Source organism: Medicago sativa, chromosome 2 (genome assembly GCF_051527215.1).
Source record: "Medicago sativa cultivar Bolivia chromosome 2, Bolivia_mono, whole genome shotgun sequence".
NCBI lineage: Eukaryota > Viridiplantae > Streptophyta > Magnoliopsida > Fabales > Fabaceae > Medicago > Medicago sativa.
The window spans coordinates 76,755,248-76,768,639 of NC_140750.1; the positions used below are offsets into that span (position 1 = coordinate 76,755,248).

At 33.8% G+C, this 13,392-nt stretch overlaps 1 protein-coding gene and 1 long non-coding RNA gene across 2 annotated transcripts; both read right to left on the bottom strand.

The window, feature by feature from the left end:
• Positions 1–1,133: 1,133 nt before the first annotated feature.
• LOC146950903 (uncharacterized) lies at positions 1,134–1,885 on the bottom strand. Its single transcript, XM_085748688.1, has 2 exons — positions 1,256–1,885; positions 1,134–1,154 (listed from the first exon to the last, which is right to left on the bottom strand). Exons 1-2 carry the CDS (start codon positions 1,883–1,885, stop codon positions 1,134–1,136), a joined length of 651 nt encoding a protein of 216 aa, XP_085604814.1.
• A 901-nt stretch (positions 1,886–2,786) lies between these two features.
• LOC146950904 (uncharacterized) lies at positions 2,787–5,645 on the bottom strand. Its single transcript, XR_015025491.1, has 5 exons — positions 5,233–5,645; positions 3,860–3,927; positions 3,682–3,781; positions 3,421–3,554; positions 2,787–3,106 (listed from the first exon to the last, which is right to left on the bottom strand). It is a non-coding gene; the product is annotated as an uncharacterized LOC146950904 (long non-coding RNA).
• Positions 5,646–13,392: the final 7,747 nt, after the last annotated feature.

The following is a 13,392-nucleotide window of genomic DNA, read 5'->3' on the forward strand; positions in this document are numbered from 1 at the left end:
CATTTGGACATACATATCTTAGTCAAAAAGCAATGCAACAGCACTCAACTAATTCAATCAATACTTAATACTACCTTCATACCGGTCTATTATTATTGTTTTTTTTTTTTTTTGAGTAACGGTCTATTATTATTGTCATCCATAAGAAATTCGGGACATTGTATACTAACTTATATAAGGTGATCGAGAAGGTTAGTTGAACTTGAGCAGCTTTGTTAAGTCGGTTGTTGAGGATTGTAACTGCACACACTCTCATGTTTAAGTCCGTGAGAGATTAAGAGATTTTAGATGGAAAGAAGTGTGTATCTTTAATTGTTGTGAATGATTGTGTATATAGGCACAGAAAAGGAGTCGTTGTAGATCCGGAATGAAGGGGTTGTTACAGACGGCTACGCCTTTCAATATTTAGATCCAATAGTCATTTGGGAGGCGTTACGAGGCGGAGAAGATCCGAAGCTGGGAAATTTAATTTATCTTGTTGGATTGAGCCTTTGTGAAAATGAGTCTTGAGATAATGAAAGATCGGGATATAAACCAATCTAGAACTATTATTATTCATGCAAGAATTACAAGGTTATAAGATCATCCACAATGGAAGGGTCTTTCTCTTTTAAGACTTGGTATCTAACAAGTATTCACATTGTGGATCCAAAAACATAGCACCTATTAGGGAGAGGTGCTTTGCGAAAGAGGTGATTTGCGAAACACACTCTCTTTTGGCTGGAACCACATTTTTTTTTTAATATTTGAATATTAAAATGTAATGATATAAAGTTACTGCTATATGATTAATAATGAGTCACGTTTAAGAAATTTGTGAGGTGCTGAGTTAGAGAGATTGAATGTTTATTAGATATTACAATTAAAAAATTATAAATGAATGATATGTACACGTGAAACCCTTTTAAGTATCCAAAAATGAGCATTTTTATTGTGGATGCATGGTTATGTGGTTAATGAGTTATTATATATTTTTATCGAGCTTACTGTTTTCTTCAAAACCACCGAAAAAATTACATGGTTTTTTTTTTTTTGAACTAACAAAGAGGAATATATACATAGACAACTGTAGTTTACCCCGCACAAGATGTGCAAAAGGGAACTACTCAAGAGTTATTTACAAGAGCAAGATGCTAATCAAAGCAAAGCACCACCTGAGCAACAAGACAGGCAAAAACAAACAAAATTACAAGTGGACGCCCATACAGAGGAGCGGTTTATTCCACCAATCATGATGACTATAAGGAAAACTTGCCTGCTTTGACTTTAACCATAAAAAAGATGTCATTTTAACCTTGTCAATGAGGGAGAAAGGTGTCGAGACCGTGTTATTAAACACACGATCGTTCCTTTCCTTCCAAAGAATCCAAACCGATGCAAACCAAATAATTCTAAAAAACATATGAGTAGATCTAGGCAAGCCAGGCATATTGAGAAATTGTGTGAGGTGTTGACGTATCTCACACGGTGAAACCATAGACAGACCAAGCCAATGCCAAACCTGTGACCAAAGAGAACCAAATACATGACAACCCAAAAATAGATGAGTCGCTGTTTCTTGACTACCACAACCAGCCACACAAACCGCATCCTCTAGAGATAGAACCCTCCGCCGCACCAAATTATCCTTGGTTGGAAGCCTATTACGGAGAAGGCGCCACACGAACACCGACACCTTAGAAGGAATTTGATGATGCCAAATGTCTACAACTTGGGACCTGTCCTCCAATTCAGTCGATATGGTAAGAAAACGGTAAGTCCCACTCACGGAATATCCATGAATGGGATCAAGCAGCCACTTCCAAGTATCTTCGACATTTTCCTGAAAAGCAATGTTATGGAAATACATAAAACACTCCCTCACACTCTCCTCCTCCCACGCCATCAATCGCCGACGCCACAGCCCCCTCCACCCTTCAACCGCCCCTAACTCCCTCCTCATCTTCTCCACCGAGCAATCCTTGTCAACAGACAACTCAAAAAGGCGGGGGAATTTTAGTTTCAAAGGAATTTCCCCGACCCAAATATCATGCCAAAAAAGAGCACTCCGCCCATTACCAAGGACCCTCCGAATATTAGTATCAAACCAACTACCAACACCCTCACCCACCCCTTCGCGAATCCTACACAAAGACCGCCACCACGCCGAGCAATGGCTACCACCCTCTTTCAACCGCCCCCCCTCCTCACCATAACGAGCCTTAAGGACTCGGTACCCACTACTAAAAGAAAGTCATTTTCGGACGAAAGTTCGGACGGTTTTGGGACGGAATTTACGGAACTTTCCCACGGATTTCGGACGGATATGCGTTTTCGGACGGAATTCGGACAGATTGGGCGTTGTCCGAAAAAGCCGCGTCGCAAATCGTATTTTCGTCCCAAATTCCGTCCGAAATATATTTCGGACGGTTTTCGCACAAACACAGTCGTGGGATATTGAACTAAATTTCGAACGGATTTCGGACGGAATTGAATTTAATTTCCAACGGTTTTCGGACGAAATTGAATTTAATTTCCAACGGTTTTCAGACGGAATTGAGTTATAATTTCCTACGGTTTTCGGACGGATTTAAGATAAATTTTCCAACGATTTTCGGACGGATTAAAATTGCTTTAAAATATTTTCCATGCTTTTCGGCCGTGGTTATAATTTTTTTATTTTACAGAATTGCCACAATTCGTATTTTTTAATGAGTTTGGGATAAATTTTAATATGTAAAATTTATATTCAATAATACATACTAAATCAAATAAAAATAAATAATAATTCAAGAGTAAACAAATGCTTATTGGCTGAAACAAAATTATATAAACTAGATTTATCTAAGTGCTCAATGTTCTAACACAATATATCACAAACTAACATGACTAAATTGTTGATGAGTCAGTACTCAACAATAAAAGTAACACAATCAAGTGCACTAGCAGGGATGATTAAATTGCTGATGATTCCATAGTGGCTCAGGCATGTACTTTGGCCTGTATTCAGAATTTTCTGCATAGTTGTTCCTCTCTTGATACATCATACCTCTGAATCTAGCTTCTCCCTTGATTTCAAAAATTTGTCGAATCTTAGCATCATATTTAGGATGTCATTTACAATATTCTACAAAATTGCACCCAATTAACATGTTAGCGATTCAAAAATTTCAAGAGTTCAGTAAATTACATCAAACTAATGAAAAAAAAAACACTTAGATAAAGTACTTTGTGCATTGTTTGTACTGTTCTACACTAATATTCATCTTAACTACCAAAAACTTACGTCAGCAAAGACATTTTGTATCATTAAAACAAAGTCGTTTAGCAAAATTAATGTTAAGAACAGACTGAACTGTATATAAAGCGTTGTAGCTAAGTATTCTTCTTAAACAAATATATTACTAATTAACTATAAAATACTAATTACATAACTATTACCTTAAATTCAGTAAACCATAACAACTTCTTGTCGAGAGATGCATGTCCCCATGTAGGACAAAACCAATCCAATTTGCTCTTAATGGATTTCGTCAAGAAACGAATAGAAGATGATGGATTGAAGGATTGTCAACCTATTCAAAATGTAGCACAAAAAGAAGGCATACAAAATCATTCGTCAATAAGAGTGTTACTAAAAGAAGGCATACAAAATAATATGTATGCAATCAACATGCTGAAAAGTTTTCAAAATATACTTACATAATCTTTTAGCCATGCTGCAAAGTTTTCTTCAATGCATTTATCAGCATGTTCGTCGCTAATATTAGGATGATTTATGCGTAGTGTCTCAACAAAGATCCTATTGTTACATAATTTAATTCAATTATAATTATCACAATTAGGAAATGAAGAAGTTTTTATTTTAGAAAGTACTTACTCAATATAGGGCTGAATCTCAACAACCACAACAGCAGCACTCTAGCTGCACAAACACACTAGCTACACCTAGAAAAAGCAGCAGCAAAGCAGAAAGTGAAAGTCATTAAGCATCAAAACGTGAATCAAAGTCATTCAACATCAAAAAGTGAACAAAGAAATTGTAAAATTGTGCACAATAAAATTAATCTATAAATGCATGACAATTGGTCACTTTAATAGTCATTTTTCTCCTTATTAACAGGTAAAACTACCTCTCAATAAACAAGTAAAATTGACACAAACCGATCAACCAAAAATATAGCAGTAACCAAAATAGCTTTGGTAGTACAATTAAACCCAACCGTGCAAACAATTGCTTCAAACACTAGCTCCCAAACCAAATAGAAGGCACTAAAAGTACACTAGAAAAAATAAACCAAAAGCTACTATGAGAATTAAGCTCCCTTAGCCACTAACGTAAAGGGAAAAACAACACAGAAGCTGCAGCAACAGCAGAAAACGTTGCTGATATGCAGCTGCTAAACACCAAAACAGCAGTAAAAACATCACATAAATTCTTTCAGCTGCACTATTGTCCACTATATTAATTTGTTTTATACGGTATGTATAAAACAACTAACACTCCAAATTATATATAATACTCTTACTATTTGAGATGTTGGCATACTGTGTTTGCATTCTAACCCGTGACATGTTATGAAGCTTCCCCTATATTTTAAAACAAACAATCTACACTAGTTTAACACAATATGTGAATACACTAGATTGACATGCTAAATAATTTCTCTAATACTTATAAAGCTTCATAACACAGTATGTGAATACACTAGATTGACATGTTAAACACAGTATGTGAATACACTAGTTTATGAAGCTTCCACGAAATATAAAAGAATCTTGTTATTCTAATACTTATAATTTCTCTCCGTCTGAAATCACCACATCTGATTTAAAAACATATGAACAAAAACTAAAAAAAAATAAAGAAACACAAAGATTTAAACTTCAAAAATCAAGAAACACATAGGAATTAATCTAACATGAGTATGGATCTTAGCAAACAATATAAACCAAAGCAACACCTACCTAAGCTAAAAACACCTAAAAACAATACTAATGGAAAAAACAATCCACCCACCGAAGCAACACAACACCTAAAACCACAAAACCCACAATTGGAGCAAAAACCCACAATATATTTCAACAGCAAAGGTGAATCCAGGTCTATGTAGTTAAGCACACTAAAAACTCTAATAAGTAAAACAAAATAAACCCAATAAATTGTACCAAGAATCAGGTACAAGTTTATGGGAACATGGTTAATTTCTTCAAGAGAACACATATTATGATAGAGAGAGTGAATAGTAATACCTTGAAAAGCTTGAAACTGATAATCCTCAGATCTGAAGAAAAGAGATTCCAAACTTGAACAGCCTGAGAAATTGATTCAAGAGCTTGAGAAATCTTAAAACTGGTTTTTGGAAAAAATTGATTGAAGAGCTTGCTAAATTGATTGTGAAATTGATTTAGGGTTATGAAAGAGTGAGATTGCTTATGAGAGAGAGCAGTATACACGAGAGGGAAATTTTAGTAGCACAGGCGGGACAATGAGAGAGAGCAGTATACATGAAATTTTCACAGTTAATAAAAATTAAATAAAAACCCTCAAATCCGTCTGAAATCCGTCTCAATATTTCACACGGTTTTGGGACGGCTTTGTTTTTTTAAGGAAATTCGTGCGAAATCCGTGGGAAAACACCCTGTTTGAACATGCCATAAAATTTTCACACAATTTTGGGACGGATTTCGGACAAATATTTTGCTCCGTTAAAACCGTCCCAAATCCGTCCGAACATTTCAGACAAAATTGTATCCGTCCGAAAATTCCGTCCGAAATCACTGTTTTTTTAGTAGTGACCACAAACCTTCTTTATCAATCATCATCCTCCAACACCATTTACCTAAAAGGGATAAATTAAAAGCACCCATCCTCTTAACCCCCAGCCCTCCTACCTCCTTTGGAGTACAAATTGACTCCCATTTTATCCAAGCAACTTTCCTAAAATCCTCACCACCCCCCCAAAAAAAAAAATTTAAAAAGAGATTCAATAGAAGAAATTATACCTGCAGGGGCTTTGAAAAAGGAAAGAAAGTAAACCGGCAGAGAGGACAATACTGATTTCAGAAGAACTAGACGGCCACCGAAAGATTGAAACTTATGGTTCCACGACGACAGACGAGAGACGATGCAATCGATAACAGGTTTCCAAAAAGAGAGTTTTCTAGAATCACCTCCAATAGGCAGCCCCAAGTAAACAAAAGGAATGGTACCTCTTCGACAATTCATCACCGTAGCAGCCTCTGACAACCAGGAAGCGGGAATATTTACACCGGTCAACATGCTTTAATGGAAATTCACTTTAAGACCCGAAAGCTCCTCAAATAACAAAAGAACCGACCTCATAGTACGAACATTTAACCAACTCTTCTCACCAAAAATTATAGTGTCATCGGCGAACTGAAGGTGTGTTAGCCAAACCTCTGCAGCACCACCAATGCCGTAACCAGTAAAAAGGTGCGCCCCCTCTACCGCCTTCATTAAGACACTCAGACCTTCAGCAGCTAACAAAAATAAAAAAGGCGACAAGGGGTCACCCTGGCGAAGACCCCGCTGTAAGGGAAACTCCTCCGTAGGACTACCGTTCACTAACACAGAAGCCTTTGCTGTACTAACACATTCAAAAATCCACTTCCTCCACAGCATTGGAAAATTCATGTTTGCCATTACGGAATCCAGGTAATTTAAATCGACAGAGTCATAAGCCTTCTCAAAATCTACTTTAAACATAAGAAGCTCCTTTTTCAACCGCGTCGCTTCATCAACAACTTCATTAGCAATTAAAATACCGTCCAAAATCTGTTTCCCTTTAACAAAAGCTGACTGGCACTCAGATACCACACATCCTATTACCGACCGCAATCTATTTGCAAGCACCTTAGAAAGAATCTTGTACAAACTTCCGACCAAAGAAATGGGTCGAAAATCATTCAATCTTTGCGGACTAATCACCTTTGGTATAAGAGTAATAAAAGTAGAATTTAAACCCTTTGTCAACTTACCATTTCGATGAAACTCCGCCATAAACCTTAACAAATCATCCTTCAATAAATTCCAAAAATCCTTTATAAAACCAAAGCTAACACCATCAGGGCCCGGACTCTTGTAACTATCACAATCCCAAACGGCTTGTTTCACCTCCTCTAAAGAAAACGGCTTAGTTAAAATTCCCGCGTCATGATGAGATAGTTTGCGAAAGTTTAGACCTTCAACACTTGGCCTTTGTGAACCCCTTGACTGAAAATGCTGAGAAAAATGATTGAAAACAGTCGCACGGATATCCTGAACCCCTTCTACCACACCGCCGTCAACAGACACCATATGGATGGAGTTATGGCGCCGACGATTGGACATATAATTATGAAAAAATTTGGAATTAGCATCCCCCTCCTTCAACCAATTCATCCTCGATTTCTGCCAATTGATACTATTTTGTAAGCGGGCCATAGAATGTAATGAAACAGATAAATCTTTAAGTTCAGAGACTTCCGCTTCAAGAAGATCCATAGATTCCGCTTTAGCATCTAAAACAGACAATTTGTCCTTTAAATCACGCATTCTTCCATCCAAATTCTGTACATGTTCGAAATGCCACTGCTTTAAGCTTGACTTAATCAATTTCAACTTTTGTTGGAGCACAAAACCTCCCCACCCTTGACAGTTAAACGTTTCCCATTTGTTACGAACAAATTCAGCATAACCAGGAAGATCCGACCAGCATTTGAGCATCCTTAAAGGACGTGGCCCCCAATTTAATTTGTCAACATATAACATAAGAGGAACGTGATCAGAAAGACCCCGTTGATAAGCAACCTGTAAACAATGTGGCCATATTTCACACCATTTATTCGACAACAAAAACCGGTCCAATCTACTCATAGAAATTCCATCGCCTCTAAACCAAGTAAACAACCTCCCACAAATAGGCAAATCCAGCAGCATACTATCATGAATAAAGTTGTTAAAAACCTCCATATCCGGATGTCTAAGGGCCGCAACTCTTCCTTTCCTTTCATCTAAACTTCGAACCGAGTTAAAATTACATGGTTAATGTCGTTAAATACTTGGCTAATTAAATTCATTACACAATTAATTAATTACAACATCTTGTTATATTCATTAATAATATACTTTTTTAGTAGAATAAATAAGAAAATCTAACATACGTAATTACTTAACCACATATTTAAATTGTGGTAACCATGTCTCATATATATATTTGGTGCTAACCATTGAGTTCCATCAGGGAAAAGGGGTGTTAATACGGACTTCGACGAAGAGATAAGTAAAATTTGATTAAGAAAAATTCACCCGAGAAGTCAGACGCATAACATTACTTATTATATCTAAAATGTTTTTCAAACATCAAAGCATGACATCCAACACAAAAGAATATACGACTTCCATTATTCTAAATACTCTCTCATCATAGAGAAACTTAAACGATTTGGATCCTCAAACAACAAACATACCTGAGATTTGAGACAATCGAAAAAGTAAATAAGGACAAAGAATATTAGTGTTCTTTGTATCTTGGCACAAGCTAGTTAGTTTTTGCAGCATCAATGAATAACTTCCTTGGTAGAAACAAAATAACGCGCACACTACATGCAGTAATTGGGCAGTTTTCATATTTTTATTATTATCTATTTTAATTAATTAATTATTTATTAATCCAATGGCTCAGATTTAGCAGCAGACATTGCAGTAGACGATGCTGCAGCTGAGGATCCAAATCGAAACTTAAATTATAATCTCCTTCGACCATACTACAATATATCATGTCAAGCAATCTCAATGAACAAGCGTTTTGGATTTAATATATGTATATGTATTATGTATATAGGTTGTCATGGTGAAGGCCGTCTATATATACATGTCAACCAATCTCTAATCATATTATTATACCTTCAACGTTATACATAATGTAATTTGTTATTGGTTAATGGTTAAACATTTTTTTGCCATATTTTACTCATATTCAGGTAGAATTTCGAATTATCAAAATTCTCTTTCAATTGGAATAAGAAGATTGTAAAAAAAAAAAAAATGACTTCTAATAATAATAATTATTCTAGTCTTTCTCAAATAATACTCGTTCTCAATTCTCATGCTTACTGTTGAGAAAAATATCCATATATCGAATCAAACTTGTGGATACTAAGATACTTATACCCAGCTTACTTTACATTGTAATTACTCGGGTTCGTATAATATAATGAAAGTTTTTATTTTTATTATATTTTTTGTGAATATCCTAGCTAAAGATTTTCCTTGTGAGCTTAGCTCAGTTGTTAGGGACAATTCATAATATATGCAAGGTTCGGAGTTTAAACCTCGACTACAAAAAAAAAATCATAGCTGAAGATTGCGTTTCCAATTCCAATTTGAACATCACAAAATTTAATTAGTATAGTGTCCTCTAGAAACTAAAGGAAGCGACGCCAAAACACCAAAAGTTTTGGTGTGCCAATTAATGGGGTGGCAAATTGTAGGATATGAGAGCATATTTTTCTTGTTGCTCCTGAATTTTAATGTCGTTGTCTGTCTTGATCATGAATGGAAAATTCAAGCAATTTGGTTTCATATATACATCAATCATCCTAAAGATATACATGCATTCAAATTTGATGCCTAAATTGTTTGCTAAAACAATCTCGTGATTTCTCCATATAATGCATTATGACGATTACGTCCTAATCCAAACCAGTGCATGCAGTGACCCAAGTCTTAAATATCTAATTGAATATTCGCTCAAATCTGCACAGTTTAATTTGAGCAAGTCTTGATTTTGACTTTGAGCAAATGAGAAATGGGTATATATTTTCAAGATTAATGCCGGCAACGCTCTATTTTTAACACTCAGTCTCCTATCGAGGAAAGCATTGATCACGTCATTTTGAGAATTGGTCTCATATAAAGTGGTAAAACCTAGATATATTTCATTCAATTGAAGAGTGAAAATTAAAAAGATTGTGTTAAAATTAGTGTTGCAGACATTATTATATTTTATAATATTTATATTTGTGGTATGCCACTTGCCAAAATTGATGAGAGCCATCTAAAATTGAAAAGGAATCTATAGAGGAAAGACTTTAATGGTGGTGGTGACTGAAGAACCTATAATAGGCTCTTAAAATTATGACCGTTTAACTAAGATAAAATTTGCTAATTAATCAAACTTCTTTAAGGGTGCGTTTGATTTGCTAAAAAATGAAGTACAGGACAGAACAACTTCAGTTGTCCAATGTTTGATTTGTAAAACTGTTTCAGGTACAGGACAAACTGAAGGCAAGGGACTGGACAAAAACTCATATTTTTGTCCCTCACCAAACCACATCACAACTTTTTGTCCCACGTACAAGTTGTCTAAAATACGAAAATAGCATTTCGTCCCTCAAAAATCGTATGAAACAAAAAATTATTCAATGTCATAAAAATTTGTCCTGTGTTGTTATGTCTTATGTTGTGTTGTTCTATCTTGTACTGTTCAGTTCAGTACTTACTGTTTTGCAAACCAAACACACAGTAAGTGATAATAGACGCATAGCATTACTTATTATATTGTCTCATAACAAGCTCTCTCCCTCTCCAACAAGCCGGCCCTAGTTGTTTTTCTCTCGGTTTTCTCTTCCAACGTCTTCATTGAGGGGTGGTTTTGGGTCAATTTTTGACCTGAAATAACCCCTCTTCATCTTTTTCTCTCTATTTCAATTTAAATAAGTGATTTTCACATAGATCTAGGTTTTTTCTTCATGATTTCGCCATCTGAGTGTGGTGGTGTGTTGTTTGTCGTCTTGTGCGACATTGTTTGATTTCCCGTCTTGTTGCGGTGTTCATTTGATTCACACCGAAAGATCAATTATTCAATTAAAGATTTGGGCATCAACGTTGCAAATCCGGAGACATATGAGTATTCCGGTCACTATTATTTTATCATATATTTTTGTAGGCATTATGCCGTTATATGCTATTAACTCGATGTGTGAGTTTGTTCGCAGATTCATCCTTTACGTTTTTAGCGGTGTTGAATGATGTAATCCATCGATTTGAATGAATGAATATCGTTTTGCTTTGGGTTAATTAAGTTTTTGGTCCCTATAAATATTTGCAGTTTTGTTTTTAGTCCCTATAAAAATAAATCACACTTTTTAGTCCCTACAAAATTTTCCGTTAGTGTTTTTAGTCCCTGTTAAATTAAAATTTGTTTAATTTTGCTTAAACGTCTAAATTTTTGAAAGATTTTTTACGGACATGTTCATAACATCGTAAGACACTCTTTTATAAAATCTTTTAGTTTTTTAACATGTAATGAATTAAATATGAATTTTTCTAAAACCCAAAATTTCAAGATTATATTAATGAAAATTTGGACCTAATAATAAAATTTTGAGTTACTTTTTCGCGGAGGAACTTTGTATAATGTTCTAAATAAGTATGTAAAAAATGTTAAAAATTTAAAAGTTTAGCACAATTAAGCAAATTTTAATTTTACAAGGACTAAAAGTATGTGTTGGTCCCTGTTAAATTAAAATTTATTTAATTATACTTAAACTTTTATATTTTTAAATGATTTTTAACAGACATGTTAAGAACATTATAATAATCTCTTTTATAAAAAATTAGAATTTTTTAACATGTAATGAATTAAATATAATTTTTTTTAAACGCTAAAAATTCAAGATAAAACTAACGAAAATTTGGAACTAAAAATAAAATTTTGAGTTAACTTATTGCGGCGGAACGTTTTATAATGTTTTAAACAAGTATGTAAAAAATCATTAAAAAAATTTAAAATTGTAAGCATAATTAAACAAATTTTAATTTGACAGTGACTAAAAACACTAACGGAAAATTTTGTAGGGGCTAAAAAGTGTGATTTATTTTTATAGGGACTAAAAACAAACCTGAAAATATTTATAAAGACCAAAAACTTAATTAACCCTTTTGCTTTTGTCAAAAAAAATTAATTAATTGGGAGGGAAGAGCTTGTTTTGTATTTCCCACAATATATTTCATCGATTTGAATGAATGAATATCGTTTTGCTTTTATAAAAAAAAAAAAAAATTGGGAGGGAAGAGCTCGTTTTGTATATCCCACAATATATTCGATAGAGTATAGTCATATCTTAACGACAGTGGAAAATATCTATAACATAGTAATAAACCAAAAAGTTGATAATGAAGATTTTGCAGTCCGTGGTAGTTAATGGTGATCATATATATATATAGGGTTATGTTACAAGCCACCATTTGGTGGTGTCTTTTATGAAGTCACACCTTAAGGTGTGATTTTCACTTTTTAGTTATAACTTTGATAAAAGACACCTTCCTAAAAGTAAGTTGGTGTCTTTTCGCAAATGCTCATAGAGTAACTTGATAAAAGACACCTTCATAAAAGGTGTCTTCTATCATAACCCATATATATATATATATATATATATATATATATATATATATATATATATATATATATATATATATATATATATATATGAGATAGGATCCATTGACACCAGGTGTCAATGGATTCGTTGACACCAAATCTTAAACGTTCATTTCCTTTAATCTAAAGGTCAATAATTATTGATCAAAATCTTAATGTGGGCATTTAGTATTCCATATCTCCTTTCATAAAAATCCTCTTGTTTCCTAAACGATACCTATCTTCTTCTCAATGATATATCATGTACCAACACCATATTATCTTTCAAAAGAATTGGTTCATGGTTGTTAAATTGTTTTATGTTTATTCTTCACATGAATCCAACATTAGTTAGCATGTAATTTTTTTTGGCATAAACCTTGAATCTGAGTTTGGGATCATCCCTTCCAAATCATATTTCACCGTATCTTTCCAATTCAAACCGTAACAAAAATCCACAAAAATATGAGATTAAGCACCTGAATAAAATTCTTGAAATTGGAATAAAAAAGTATGTGAGTTAATCGAACTGTATCATTGTTGTGAAATTAAATTCATGAATTATCACAACAATAATTGATCCAATTTTGCCATGGCATCTCTAAAGAATTAGATATTGAAGGTAGCATTAAAAAAAAAATGAATCACAAGATGTGAGAAGGCAAAAGATCAAGAAGATTCATGAATATCAGTTTCACTTTGCACACAAGAGAATAAGCAGGATCATGATTGAGATTTTTTAATCATTGAATACAATAATAGTGTGTGATTCAAAAAGAAGATACACAATAAATAAAATATGGAAACTATTATCATCCATTGATTAAATAAAATCAACGGTTAAGATTTGGTGTCAACGGATCCTGTATATATATATATATATATATATATATATATATATATATATATATATATATATATATATATATATATATATATATATATATATATATATATATACACTTACTGGAGAGTGTCTAATGTACAT